At 39.9% G+C, this 15578-nt stretch overlaps 2 protein-coding genes across 2 annotated transcripts; both read right to left on the bottom strand.

The window, feature by feature from the left end:
* Window positions 1-2038: 2038 nt before the first annotated feature.
* Window positions 2039-11311, bottom strand: LOC126607382 (probable E3 ubiquitin-protein ligase LUL4). Its single transcript, XM_050274937.1, is given in 4 exon segments — window positions 2039-2335; window positions 2337-2357; window positions 2858-3368; window positions 10437-11311. Coding segments are annotated over 4 exon segments (1251 nt in total). The 5' UTR covers window positions 11093-11311; the 3' UTR covers window positions 2039-2272.
* A 2567-nt stretch (window positions 11312-13878) lies between these two features.
* Window positions 13879-14771, bottom strand: LOC126607384 (uncharacterized). Its single transcript, XM_050274940.1, has one exon. It carries the CDS (start codon window positions 14738-14740, stop codon window positions 14132-14134), a length of 609 nt encoding a protein of 202 aa, XP_050130897.1. The 5' UTR covers window positions 14741-14771; the 3' UTR covers window positions 13879-14131.
* Window positions 14772-15578: the final 807 nt, after the last annotated feature.

Raw genomic sequence — 15578 nt, 5'->3', positions numbered from 1 at the left:
TTGGCCTCCATACACAAGGAGACGGTGGGCAACACGGCAACAAGGCAACACTTAAAAAGCAGAAGGGTCTAAATTACATGCATTGGGGGGGGGGGGGGGGGTTTTGAACTTGGTTGAAACTTGGATGTAGGTTAAAGTGGGTAGCTCTATAGCCTCTCTCCTATGTACGGAACTTGATATAACATCTTATCCTTGTGAGGGAGGTTTTAAAAAGGAATGTTGGGCGGCCAAGCAATGCCATTGCCATTTATGCAGAAGTTGTCACATGAAGCACCACTTGGCCTTCTGCAGATAGTGATTGATAAGAGAGATTTGAAGATTTGAGGTCGTCATTTATTAGATTTTTCCCTGCAGATTATGCGAATGTAACAAGTGAGATTCGAACAGAAGTCCGAACGCAATGACGGTAGTGATTAATGAAATTTGTAACAATATTTCTTTCTTCTTTTTTTACCAGAAGATTTAGGAGGAAACCAATTCGTAGCGCAAGTGTTTCGGAAGGATATCAACAAGTTGCAGAAGTGAACATATATATATATATATATATATATATATATATATATATACAGTGGTTAACGGACTGCACGGACAAAATTAGGAAAGGATATACAGAGAAAAGTAGGTAATCATATATGGGACAACATTAGGAAAGGATATACAGAGAAGAGTAGGTAATCATATGGGAGTTATAGCTAACATTCAGTGCAGGCAAATAGCAGTGAAAACTAGAGGTGCCCTTAAATGTAAGAAAACCTCGTGACGGGGTAAAGCATACAGTTTTGTGCGATAACAACGAAACAGCTGGTGATTACATACACACCGTGTGGAGGATCAAAGCGCGATGTTACCAGCAATTTGTAGTGTAGTTAAAGGAGGTTAAACAGGGGAAGACTATGACAGCTTTGGCATATAGAATCCGACGCTGTTGATGCAAGGAATCGTCTGTTAAAAACAAGTCAATCGCATCCTCTCTTGCAAGAGATGCCACACCCACACCCACAAAGAATATTCACTAGTGAAGAAACCAAAGAAACTAGGGAGCAGCCTCTTCATAAATGGGGGTAAGGCTAGCCGACATTCACCTCTCCCAGACCTTGCGTAAAGCGGGAGCCTTGTGCACTGGGTACGACCTTTTGAAGAAACCAAAGAAACCCGAGGGTCACGTAATTGAATCAGCAAGAGAAAATACATCTCCTAACTGGTCATAAAGTATGTTCCTATACAAGTCCGAAGGATTCGGATGTCCATGGTTTCACAGTAGCTAACATATCAACCAGTAATGTGATCGGGATTAATTTGTTCAAACGCTAAACAGTGAACAAATACAAAGTTAACATACAACATAATCAGATGGTGTGATTCTATAAAGAACCTAATACACACAAACACACATAAGAAATAAAGTACTGAGGGCAAATACAGTAGGGAAGTTCAATAAGATGCAATTTAACCCACCTAAGCTTTATAGGTTTAGAATCTTAATTTGCCCCCTCACGCTAACTTCAACAGGTAACATTCCCTCCCAGACTCTTTTTGAGATGTATCCCAGAGTGAAAAAAAGTACTTCCTTGAGGCACAGAATGTTTGTCCTATCTAGATGTCCCAACCTAGAATGTTCTTCATTCTCTTCCTTGAATCCATATGTACACATAAAGATATATGTATAGAATGTAAAGATACCATAGAGAATCGACTAAAGCAGCGGAAAGTTAACAAACACATGCCTCCCCCATTTCTTCTTCTCCCCCAAGGTAAGAAAATGATGAGGACTGTGAAGTAAAAGCATGGAAATTGATCTCTTTTAATTAAATACTGTAAACCTCAAAAAATAAAAAAAATAAAAAAAAAAAAAAAAACCACTCGCTACTTTCAAATATGTAAAATGACAAGATGAAGACTCCTTAAATGTATAAGTGCTCCACAAAACACTCAAGGAAATCAAACCCGCACTTTTTACTTAATTTTTTTAGTTTACAAGTTCTAAACGAGTTGCCTATAAAGGGAACCAAGAGCTTGCAGTTTGCACACACCATGGGTATATATAATGGTTAAGAAAGTTAATTCTTGAGGATCAAATTTCAGTCATCTATGTAAGATAATCACATGAATATTAGAAAGCAACACAGCAATTACAATATACAAAACAAAACAAAAATGCCCCTTTATACAACAGGTGAAAACACACAAATAAAAGAATTCGATAGCCATACCACAATCCACATAGTATGGAGAAACAAGTATCTTCATTGCTCACTTTTATTTATCTTGATCTCTATAAGTTCCTCAATGGGTTGACGGCAGATGGGGCATTTATTGGATTGAACCCGCAATTCTTTTGCACAGTCACTGCACATACACTGGAAAAAACAAATGAAGTGAGAATAAACAACTGTAGTCTTAAAAGTGAAAAGCTTGAGGTATGTATCCTAGCTTGCATTGTCATACACATTCTAGGAGTTACAAAGGAATTCTAATCGAGAATTATATTTCTCGTCATCTAAAGAAACTAAATCTACAGCAGTTAGAAATTTGAGAAAGAAACAAAAACCATGGTAGCATGTTACTGATCCAACCATCCAATGCTCTTGCTCCTAACCACTAACCAAGAGAACCCAAAATTTAACAGAAATCTAGTGTGGGAGTCGGACTATCGTAGATGTGTGATCGGATGAGTCAAGCCCATCTGCCTGGATCAGTCTATTCACAAGAGACATCCTCGAGCACAATGGGCTTGAGCCTTCCAGACCATCAGTCTCAACAGATTTTCTACCGTATGGTATAAGTGCAGATTCTCCAGCATATTCTATGATAATTAGCACCCTCTCCATATAATTATGTATCTTAGACAAACTCTCACCATATGTCGACAAGGCAACACAGCAGTGTCCTTAGGTTCAGTCATGCATATCACGCATTCCTTCCCCGGTTCAGTGTCATCAAAGCTTTCCACTGTCGAGCTTCCTATTCCATATATCTCACGTAGCTCATACCGAACTTCATCAATCCACAGTATCTGCCTAATTACTTTCACTTGGAAATGGTCACCATTGTTCTTTTCCAGCACAGCTTGAGTAATCTGCATATGAGGGGATGTATATGGGGTAGGCCCAACAATATGCTCATCTGTTGAATCAGGTGGCAGACATGTTTCAGCAGATATTACAAGCGGAAATACATCTTCTCCTGGTGATGGTTTTGAAAGATCATCCAACTCAAAGAAGCCTAAATCAATTCCTGTTCCTGAGGGCTGACAAAATTTTTGGCCAAGACCCTTCTGAAAGGGGACTCTCACTGGCATAAATGCTTCAGGAAATAGTGGAACAAACCTACAGTCTGGCTCTTCCTTGGCAAAGTAGAAGACCGTAATGCTGTCAATAAGAAGACTTGATCAGAAAAAAGGAACATGATAAAGCCCATAAGAAATGAAGATCGCCTAAAAAGACTGCTAAGAAAATGGAAACTGTTACCATATAACCATGGAGAACTAGCCATGGTCTTTACTGTTAGAGAATCATGACCGTGGCCACTAGGCATGTGATGTAAGTGGAACCCACTTATTTTCTATATATAGGGAAAATGCATAGGGTGAGTGCCATGTACATGCACAACATATGTTAGCTGGCTACACGCAAATGCTCAGCAGGAATATGCAGCAATCATAACACCAAATGTTTCACACTAGTGCTACTTTTGGACAGTAATTCTTATCACTTAAGAATGCTAATCACATCAAATATATAGACAAAAGTGCAAACAACCTAAAGCACCTACCAGCATGGTTTTCTGCATAACACAAGTAGCACTAATCCAAGAAAGTTGTTTCCAAGCACTATTGAAAAGCAAATTATATATAATACTTCAATGAACCTCTAGACTGAAAGAAATGTGGATAAACAAGACATGGACTATAGCATTATTGGTACTATAAACAGTGTGGACCAAATAATAAAGAGTTATTTAAAAAACAATTCATTACATGAAGCACAAGAGCAGACTCAATTACAAAGATAAAATCATTACTTTATTTAATGATTTCTCAAAACCTATAAAATAATTGACGAAAACTCTAAGAAACAGTTTCAACATAGCTTCATCTTACTTCAGTAAAGATAACCAAATGTGAGAGGTTTTAGTTAGATGCCAGTATGACCCCTGTTTTTTGTAGGAAGAATGAAATATATCAAAGGTAGTATGACCTCCTAATCCAGAGTTTATCATGAAAAGCAGTAATCTGGAAAAAACGCTAGCCCAACAAGTAAAAAAAGGTCGTACCCAGTGCACAAGGCTCCCGCTTTACGCAGGGTCTGGGAGAGGTGAATGTCGGCTAGCCTTTCCCCCATTTATGGAGAGGCTGCTCCCAAGTCTCGAACTCGAGACCTACCGCTCATGGGCGAAGGCACTTGCCATTGCACCAAGTGATTGCAGTAAATTATCTCCCTTCATATTTCTACTGCCTCTTGAGAGCAGTGTTCAACAAACAAAAGCAAGAAAATTAACCCTTTGTATATGATAGGGAACCTTCCTATTGGAGAAGGAGGACCCATACCTTCTCAAGATAGATAAAAACCTAGAACTTCAGGGTGCAGAGCTAAAATTTCTACCAAAAAATTATACTTCAAACCCTAATGTGAAGTTGTTCGAATCATTGATTTGCCAACTAGCATTGACGGCTGTAGCTAATTTCTTGTTTATGGTCATATCTACCACTGTCATCCCCCAAGCTAGGACACATATTAAAAGGCGAAATTCATGAGCTTCTTTTAAGGCGTCCATCAGCAATTACATCATCCAAAGATTCAAATATGAGCATCAAGTGACAATCGCTTCATAAGTCCCACATCTTATTAATATTTCATATGCTTAGATAATCAATGTAACTGTAGACTTGCATATGAAAGCGAGTTTTGTATAACTCATAGGGTATTGTCTCCTTACCCTTCTAAATGAACACATATCAGAACACATCTCAGAAATTTGTCCCACCTCCCCTAATTTTTTCCGGTTCAGTATCATAGCAGCAACACTAGCACTCCATTTCCATGGATATGGCAGCAATGAATCCAAAAGCATTACAGTCCTCTTCCCCCATTGTCATTAACACGCATAGCCTCTACCTAATTAATTGCTACGAAATTTCCATCTCAGCTAACTCAAATTCTTAAATTTATGGTTATACGGTTAAGGGCTTTAGTATTCTCAGGTCCTAAATGCCGATAACTTTGGATCGAAACCCCATCCCATTTCTTGTCCACAACATCTGAGCATGAATACATACCAATCAACACACACATTTCAAAAACACACAATCTATTACAAGACACAAGCTTCAAACACAGACATAACATAAGACATAGACCAATTCAAGAAGCGAACAACCAGAGTAAAGAAACAAATCTTCTTCTGTAAGATTGTTTTTCATTGACTGAATAAACAATTACATGGATGTACATATATATAGCCTTTTGGCTCTTTACATTTATACCCTTAGCTTCCTTAACTAAACTTGTACAATCCTAACTAACCACAACTAATAGCAAAACTAACTACATTTAGTTTTTCCAAACTATTTATCATTAACAGAAATGGATGATGTATCATCTGTCCTAATACACCCCCTCAAGCGAGAGGAGGAATCAGAAGTGATGCCAAGAGGAAGCTTGGAACACAAGTAGCGGAATCTGGTTTTGGACAAGGACTTGGTGTGTAGATCAGCCAATTGATCAGCACTGCACACAAACTGCACTTTAAGCAGATGAGCTAAAACCAGTTCTCTAATGTAGTGGTAGTCAATCTCGACATGCTTAGTGCGAGCATGGAATACAGGATTTGAAGCTAAGGAAATGGCGGAGATGTTATCACACCACAGAGTAGGCAGTGTAGGAATAGAACAGTGAAGGTCACGAAGGATTTTGCAGACCCAAGTGAGTTCTGCAGCAGTGTGAGCCAGAGACCGATATTCGGCTTCTGTAGAAGAACGAGCAACAGTGCTTTGTTTCTTTGCACTCCAGCTGATGAGATTAGAGCCAAGAAAAACACAATAACCAGTAGTCGACCGCCGATCAAATGTGCAGCCTGCCCAATCAGCATCTGAGTAGGCAGAGAGAGCAACAGAACCTTTGGTAAACCACAGTCCTTGGGAAAAAGAACCTTTGAGAAAACGGAGGACTCTTTTAGCGGCCTGAAAGTGTTGATCACGCGGAGCATGCATGAATTGACATAACTGATTAACAGCAAAAGCAATGTCCGGTCTAGTCCAGGTGAGGTATTGAAGACCTCCAACAAGAGACCGATAGTCAGTCGGAGTGGAGAGAAGTGACCCACTGTGATCCAGTTTTTGAGAGCCAAGAGGTGTGCAGCAAGGCTTTGCACCCTCCATATTTGTCCGCTGTAGAAGATCAAGTAAATATTTCGTTTGATGAAGAAAGATCCCGTGGGAAGACCTCTGAACTTCCAACCCCAAAAAATAGTGTAAAGGACCAAGATCCTTCACCGGAAATCTGTCACTTAGCTGCTGAATAAACTGATGACAGAGAGTGGAGTTAGGCCCAGTGACAAGAATGTCATCCACATACACAAGAACTATAACCAACTGAGGACCAGGCAATACAAATAAAGATGCATCAGAGGAGGATTGGGTGAAACCAAGAGCATGTAATGCTTGAAACAGTTTATCAAACCAAGCGCGAGGCGCTTGTTTGAGGCCATACAACGATTTTCTGAGCTTGCATACATGATCTGGAAGGAGAGGATCAATGAAACCAGGGGGTTGTTGCATGTAAACAACCTCTTTTAAGTCACCATGAAGAAATGCGTTGCTAATATCTAATTGATTTAAGAACCAATTGTGTTGAACAGCAAGAGTAAGCAGAATTCGAATGGTAACCGGTTTAGCAACTGGACTAAAAGTTTCTTGGAAATCAATTCCCTCTTGCTGATGAAAGCCCTTGGCCACTAGCCGGGCTTTGTATCGATCAACAGTACCATCAGCCTTTGTCTTGACACGAAACACCCACTTGCAGCCGACGACATTTTGAGTGGAATGAGAAGGAACTAGAGACCAAGTCCCTGTAGATAGTAATGCATTATATTCATCCTGCATAGCAGCCCTCCAGTGAGCATACTTAGACGCTTGTAAATAGGTGCTTGGAACAAAATCAAGAGGAACTGGGAGTGGATGTTTAGTTGCTGCATAAGCCTTAGGTTTGTAAATTCCTGCCTTAGATCTAGTAATCATAGGATGAACATTAACAGAAATGGGAAGAGGGCGTGGCACAGGTGGTGATGCATCAGAACTTGCAGGCAGAGATGCAGGTGGTGAGACATCAGGATTTGCAGTTGGTGATACAGCAGGACTGGCAGGCATAGAGGCAGGAGGAGAAGCACCTGGTGTAGAAAGAGACCTCGGGCTAGAGGAAGATGAAGTAGCAGCACCTGGATTAGCAGGTTGAGTAAACTTGCTAAAGTAAAGGTCCATGGAAGAAGAAGAAACTGGAGAAGCAGTGGCTGACCGAGAGTAATGAAGAGGCAGGGACTGAAAAGGATATGCGTCTTCATGAAAAATTACATGTCTAGAGATGTATACTCGGTTGTCAATAGGATCAAAACAGCGATAGCCTTTGTGTTGAAGACTGTAGCCCAAAAATATACAGCTCTTGCTCTTAGCATCCAGCTTACTATGCACATAAGGTTTGAGCCATGGGAAGCATTGACAGCCAAATACTCTGAGTTTGGAATAATCCGGCGGCTGAGTAAATAAAATTTCCCAAGGAGAGATTGGAAGACCAGAGATGGGCAGGCGATTGATGAGGTATATGGCAGTCGAGAAGGCTTCTACCCAAAACACATGAGGTACATGAGAAGCAACAAGTAAAGTACGAGCTGTTTCAACAAGATGGCGGTGCTTCCTCTCGGCACATCCATTTTGTTCAGGAGTATGCGGACAGCTAAATTGATGAAGAATACCATGTGTGCGAAGAAAGGAAGCAAAAGAGTTACCAGTGAACTCACCCCCTGAATCTGAACGCAAAGTTTGTATTTTATTTCCAAGTAAATTTTCTACATAGTTTTTGAAGATAACAAATGTAGAAAATACATCAGACTTTGCTTTCAAAGGGAAAAACCAGCTATATTTACTAAAATCATCAACCAGAAGTAAGTAGTACTGGAAACCACTACTAGATTTAACAGAAGCAGGTCCCCACAAATCACAGTGCAACAGTTGAAGGCTGCGAGTTGAAGTTGAAGAAGCCACTCCAAAAGGAAGCTTGTGGTTCTTAGCTAGAGCACAGTCTGAACAGAAGAAGTCAACCGAAGATTTACCATGCACTGCAAGCTTATTAGTAGAGATGACCCTGCGAAATATTGAAGAAGATGGATGACCTAAGCGTTGATGCCACACTTGGACAGGAGCTTTAACACTGAGAAAGGCAGAGTGTAACGAAGGAGAAGAGGTACTGGAACTTTGCAGGGGATAGAAACCATCTCTAACCGGTCCCCGCAAAAGCATCCTCCCCGAAGTACGATCCTTGACAGTGGATCCATAAGGGTCAAGAGTTAATTCACAATCATTATCCTTAAGAAATTGATAAGCAGATAAAAGATTATGTGCCATGGAAGGAACATGAAGAACATTCTGCAGCTTAAAAGAATGATGAGGAGTATACAGAGAAGAGGAACCAACATTATGAATGGATAAACCTTTACCATTTCCAATATACACTTTGTCCTCTCCAGTGTAGGGAGTAGGAGAAGAGATGTTAGCAACATCATTGGTGATGTGAGATGTAGCTCCAGAATCAATTAACCAAGGCTGAGATGGTTTAGCAGAATGATGTACACACATGGCAGCAAGTTTAGCCGGAGGAATACGACCACAGATCTCGGGGTTCATGCGATCAAAGCAGTCAAGGGCCTCATGACTGGTAGATCCACAAATTTGACATTGAACTTTGAAGGTAGAAGAACCGGGATGATTGCGCGAGCCTTGATAAATCCGATTACCACGATTAGGATTGAAATTACCACGAGAATTGCGATTTCCTCGATTGGAAATGAATTGACTCCTGGGAGGCTTGCCACGATTGGAGTTGTACCGAGAGGCAGAGTGAAGTGGTAAAGACTGAGCAGCAAATGCCGAGGGAGTAGGAAGCAGAGGAGGCTGAGACTGCACAGAAAAAGCCTGAAATGGTTCAACCACAGATGCTGAAGCGACTGTCTTCCGTCGAGCCATAGAAAGCTCCTTGGTAAGTAAGAGACCGTGAAGTTCATCCAGAGACGTCGAAGACAAACGAAGCATTATAGAATCAATGAAGGACTCAAACTCATCAGGCAAACCATGTAAAGTAGCAGCAATTAGATCACGATCAGAGACGGAAGCACCTGCAGCATGTAAGGAATCTGCAATTTCCTTGATTTGCTGGAGATATCCCGAGATAGAATTGGAGCCTTTCTGTACCGATTGAAGGCGTGAGCGCAATTGATGAATATTAGCCTCCGAAACACCACCAAAACGCTGTTCAAGCTTCACCCAAAGCTCGCGAGAGGACGAAACGCCAACCGTGAACGAAATAATTTCTTCAGAAAGTGTGGAATTCAACCAGATCAGCAGATTTTGATCTTTTTCATACCATTCTTCAAAAGCTGGATTCAGTGAGCGATCAGCCAAGAGAGGCGGTGGACAGATCTCAGTGCCTTCAATCACACCGAGAAGTTTATAACGCCGGAAAATAGGAGCAAACAACGCTCGCCATGGAAGATAGTTGGAGCTTTTCAGTTTAATCGGCACCATACTACCAATGTTGTGAATCGTCAGAGAAGTGTACGAATTCAGAAAAGGAGGATTAGAAGAGAAATTAGGGTTTGGAGTCGGAGAAGATCCAATTGGGGACGAATCTGACGGAGAAGCCATGATCTCGAACAAGAATCAATCGACGAACAGAAGAGAAATCAGAGAAGAAAGAGTGAAGAATCAGAGTTGAAACACCAAGAATCGATCAAGAGAAGATCGATCGATGCGGAAGATGGATACGATGCTGTGAAGCAAAAAGGCGAGATACCATAAAGAAACAAATCTTCTTCTGTAAGATTGTTTTTCATTGACTGAATAAACAATTACATGGATGTACATATATATAGCCTTTTGGCTCTTTACATTTATACCCTTAGCTTCCTTAACTAAACTTGTACAATCCTAACTAACCACAACTAATAGCAAAACTAACTACATTTAGTTTTTCCAAACTATTTATCATTAACAGAAATGGATGATGTATCATCTGTCCTAATTACACTATTTTTTGATCCTAATTACACACACATTTCAAAAACACACAATCTATTACAAGACACAAGCTTCAAACACAGACATAACATAAGACATAGACCAATTCAAGAAGCGAACAACCAGAGGACAACAAAAAGAATCCCAATTTGCTCACCTCCCATCATACATGGCATCGAAAACGAAAGACACCAAATGCTGATCAGGGTTCAGGTCATCAATCTCAAGCCTCAACGTGTCCTTATGCACGTTGACATCGTTCTTAACCTTCTTGGCGTTCTGATGCTCAACGTAAGGCGGCGGAGGCGGCGGAGGAGGCCGAATTGCGGGCCACCCATTACTCTGAGTAGCACCATAATTATAAGGCTGCTGGTAATTGTAATTGTAATTGTAACTGAAGCGCCCCATCATGGAATTGCCATGGTTGCAGGAGTTGTAGTGGCCGTAGCAGTAATGGGTTTGCGGCGGAGAAGGAGGAGGAGGCAGGAGAGGGAGAGGGTGTGTGGGGTACGGAGCTCTGGGTTGCGGTCCTTGTGGGGCGTAAGGTGTGGCGGAATTGGCATATGGGTAGTTGTTATTAGAAGAAAATGAAAAAGAGGAGGAAGAAGAAGCTGAAACCAAAGGGCCAGGTGGCGGTGGAGGAGGAGGAGGAGGTGGCGGTGGAGGTGGAGAAAGAGAGGCATGGTCCGATGAGTAATAAGGATGAGAACTTGAGATGTAATGGGGTTGACGTGGCGGCGGTGGCGGCGGAGGCGGTGGTGGGTTTTGGTAATAGTTGTTCCTTCTTCTGTTGGTGCTCCATGAAATCCCCATTTGTCAAGATCAAAGCTTTGGGTTGTGAATTGTGAGTGGAGAAAAATGGTGGATTTAGGCGGAGGACTTGGTATGGGAACCGTGTACTGTAGACGACGACTGTAGGAGGAAGGAGGAAGGAAGAAGGAGGAAGGAGAAAGGAACAAGATCGCGTTTTGTTCGCGTGAAGAGAAATTATTTGTCGAGTAAAAAAGTTAAAACGATACTATTTGTCACGGTTTTGGTTCTTTGCGGCTTTATATAGAGTTTTTTGTTTATAACATAAAACTTTTATTTAAGTTGGTCTATAATTCAACATTTCTTACTCGAAATCAATGTGTTAAATTCTTCTTTTCGTAAGGTTGAATTGAATTGATTGTAGATTGTGAAGGGATTGATCTTAAGGCTTTTGACTCGTTTGGTCGGTTGGATGAAATTAAACCTTAGGGATAAGATTGGATTGGCAGAGACTTGTAAGACATGACTTGTAACTCATGTAAAATGATAAATTAGATAACTTAAACTATTATAGATTCATAACTCATCATATTCTGTCATGTGCATTTTATTTTAGGCAATGGCCGGTCTACTATTGATGGCGTAGGCCTTTTATTTTATTAAAGAATCACATCGACGTCATAACATTTTATGGCCATTTTTGCGCTCATCTTTTGGTTACAAACACTTAAAGACCAATCAGGGGTGCTAAAATCTTTAACTTTATTTATAAGCAAGAGGATTCCGATTCAATTTTGTGTATAAAAATAGATCAACGCCCAAATGAGATAGGCTGCAATGCCTCTAGCTCGGGTATTCTCTTGCTCCTTTAAGTTGTGGAGGAGGTCACCTTGTAGTTGTGGTAGAAATGTTGGGCAACCACTCTCCGATGCGCAAGTCAGGTAGGGCAGTGGGTACGCGAAAAATGATGCAGTTTTTTTTTTAAAAAAATTTTAACGAAAAGTTTTTGGTATTATTCACTTTAACGCAACAATCATATTTTTACACTAAAAAATTAATCCTGTTACTATTCACTTTATCTCTTATTTTGTTTTTATCATTAAAACTCAAATTTTTCAAGTCTTTTTCATTAGTTTTCATTTTTTTCAATGCGTGAGTTGCCGCTCAAGTGAGTTGGACGTGTTGGTTGCGTATGGATGGTGTGATCAGCTCTTCGTGACACTGGTCTTTGGAAAGGCCCAAACTTCTTCACATCACGACTGCAAAGGAAATGATAAGCACACGTATTTTTAAGGGTTGATTTAGTATTGCTATACTTTGAAAAAAAAAAAACTGCTTCTACTGTGTTGTGAGAATAAGCTCATTTTTGCTGCTTCACGTTTTTAGTTTTTCTTTTCACCCAAAACTGTAAAAATAAGCTGTTTTTAAGTGTTTACCAAACATATTTTTTAGCTTAGTTTTTTTTATACCCACTTTTTATAAAAGCATCTCAGTACCAAACCAGTACTAAGTCTCTAGCACGCTCTTGTTTAATCATGGTCGTTGTTGCTACTTAGTACTATGGTTTAATAATATTTTTCTTCACGTATAAGTTAGAGATCTTAGACCATCTCCAATAGAGAAGGCCAAATGTCCAAATGCCAAAAAAATGACCTGATTTGCTCAAAAATTCATCTCCAACCGATGAATGTGCTATAGTTTTATAGAGCGCACCATACAATTATTTGGTTAAATGGGCATCAAGCTTACCAAATGTAGCCCCCCTTTTAGCACTTTTTTTTGGGACCCAACTCTCCAGTTGAATAAATTGATTCAAATTCAACGGCTAACTTTGAAAACATCCAACGGTAATTTAACTAAATTAACTAATAAATTTAAAATATAAACTTAAAACTAATAAGTTACTGAGGCAGGGCTAAAATTCTAGACGTAGCTATGTTTAGTCATTTCGGTTTGAGATGACTTTATGTTCGAATTTCGAGAATGATAATTTCGCAATAAATTTATTCTCTCATCCTCGTAGTGTAAATATATAGTTGTATTAAAAATAAAAAATCATAGCCGATTTATTCAATTAAATAGCTAAAAAGAAAGAAAAAAATGTGTGAGACATTAAAATGATTATGTGAGAATTCCCCATTTGTATGGTATACCATTACAGGTTCCACGCCAAGGATCTTTTCCTCCGAGCCATCTTTGCCTTTGTCCAATGCATTGCTTGTCCAGTGCGTTCGTAGTTGGTACTTCAGTTCGAGTGAGATGGCTGCCTTGTTTTACACCCTGGTGTTCACGGACTAATAGTGGGAAGAAGAAGCTTGTTTTATTGATGATTGCACTTGAATGACTTGCGCGTTAATTGGTAGCACATAAGAGTGATGTTGCTTGCCGTATTCATACCTTTCATGTATTTATACACTCTAATGTAATTAAACAACTAAAACTGCCTTGTTAAATGATTTCATTTTGATTTTATAACAAAATATGGTTTCGAGTCCCGATGACAAAATGAATCCAGCAACAAAATAAACTCTAAAAACACACTACACAACCAACATGTTTACCAACTAATTTCGGTTCACAGCCAATGCAGTATCATCAAATTGCGATTAGGTAAACTCTCTTGCAATCAATATATTGTCTCAGTGGCACCACCGCACCACCAATGACATACATGATTTTTATTGTATTCAAAACAGTAAATCATCCATCCCCCCTCCCCCCACAACACAATTCAACAACAAGAAAGCCTTTAGTACCATTTTTTTTTCAGTTTTCATTTTTTTTTTCGTTTTCTCTTATTCTCCCTTTTTATTTTTCTCAATGACCAAACTCCACATTAAGAAAAACCATATCCAAACCTGCAACAATTTCATTCAGTATACATCTTTGTGCTACTACTACATACACATTTCTTCCAAATTTGACCATAAAACATCTGAATTCTTCAATCACACACAATAAAACAGACAAACTAGCCCTCCAACGAGGAAAAAAAATCAAAAGACATGAAAGATTAGCATGCTTTAACAATGCCAATACAAAGTTACAAACACATAACATTACAGACTTAACAAAACAGATGCAAAATCAAAACCAATCCCATCAGCAAAATTCCGGCCTCGGTTTCTTCCGAACCAAAACGCAGCCTCTCTGATGATCCCTGAAAATTCTGATCTCACAACAGTCCCTGAGGTCCTCAAGGCTGATATATTGCTGCTTGACCATCCTCAAAGTATCACCACCAGTGTCATGAATCCAAACGTAAGGGTGGCAGGTCTCGTCGTAGTAATACAGCAAGCCCTTCATGCCACCACCGCCGCTGCCGCCACTCTCTCCGCCGGGCATGTAGGCCTTGTATATGCTCTTGCATTTTAGCCTCTTTGAGCAGCCTGGTTTCAAAGTGTGAACTTTTTTTAGTATGGACCCAACTCTAATCTGCAGCTCCACAGGCTTGTCACTCAGGTTCCAAACCCTAGTTCCAAATCCTGAGGATTGCTGTGTGTGATCCCTGCATCCATCAAAGCAGCCACCAGTTGGGAAGATACTAAATCTGGGCATTTTTGATTGGAGTGACTTGAAATGTTTGGTGACTTTGGTCACCTTGGACTTAAAGACAACATGCATTTTTTCGGTTTTTTGTGTTGCAGAAGATTCACACCACTCATATTTGACATCTTTAAGTCCATATATAACCTGTGTAATGACCCCCATAAAGTCAATTCATGACACACTTTCTCATATTCTTGAATGGATGGCTGTGATTAGTTGGGTGGTATTAGAATACGACTACCTGGTATAATTAGTTCACATGTTATAATATAAGTTTATTGAGATTAACTTTCAAAGTGGGAAATATGAATATGAAATGGGCCAAATGAGTTATTTTTCAAATCCCAATTGAAATAATCAATATTTCAATATAAGATCACTATTTCGTTAACATTGGATCGGTCATTGATATTTGATCAATATATCATTGATATCTAGTTAAGACATAGATTTATAACAAGTGATTATATCCTAGTTACACACTATAATTTTTCCTTAGGGGAACATGTGACATGATAGAATATTGTTAGCCCTTGCATTAAGGAGGTGGTAGGGTCTCAAGGGGCCAAAATTTCAACACAAGAAAGCGTGGACACAGAAAATTAATTAAAAATGGTACAGACTGGTTTTTTCCTTGGTTTGGGTGGGAGAAAGAGAGAAATGGCACCCACACTGCACACCAAGCTTAATGATGAGGTCTCATGAGTATATGATGTTGCTTCCCATTTGGTTATTCCAACTTATCTTTTGATTCACTCACTCCTGTTCAAGTTTCCAAGCAATCACCTTTTGCTTCCCACAATCACTCCAATTACCCTGGTAATTTGGACCACAAGCAGATTAGGACTTCTTTCATGGGCCATGGCCCTTGGCAGAAACTTTAGCGTAACTGGAGATATATAACGCCATCATCTTATAGCCCTCGTCACGTGACTCACTTCATAAGTGCTAAAGGGAGACCGAGATGCATACCTGTGTGATATGCAAGAATCTTCGCATG

This window comes from Malus sylvestris, chromosome 16, assembly GCF_916048215.2.
Source record: "Malus sylvestris chromosome 16, drMalSylv7.2, whole genome shotgun sequence".
NCBI classification, from domain to species: domain Eukaryota; kingdom Viridiplantae; phylum Streptophyta; class Magnoliopsida; order Rosales; family Rosaceae; genus Malus; species Malus sylvestris.
Note: the sequence above shows the minus strand (reverse complement) of the source record. Positions and strands in the feature narration are given on the sequence as shown.

What these genes read in the sequence shown, in the direction of transcription:
- LOC126607384 (XM_050274940.1), bottom strand. Translation starts at nt 14,740, where the DNA reads ATGGGGGTCATTACACAGGTTATATATGGACTTAAAGATGTCAAATAT.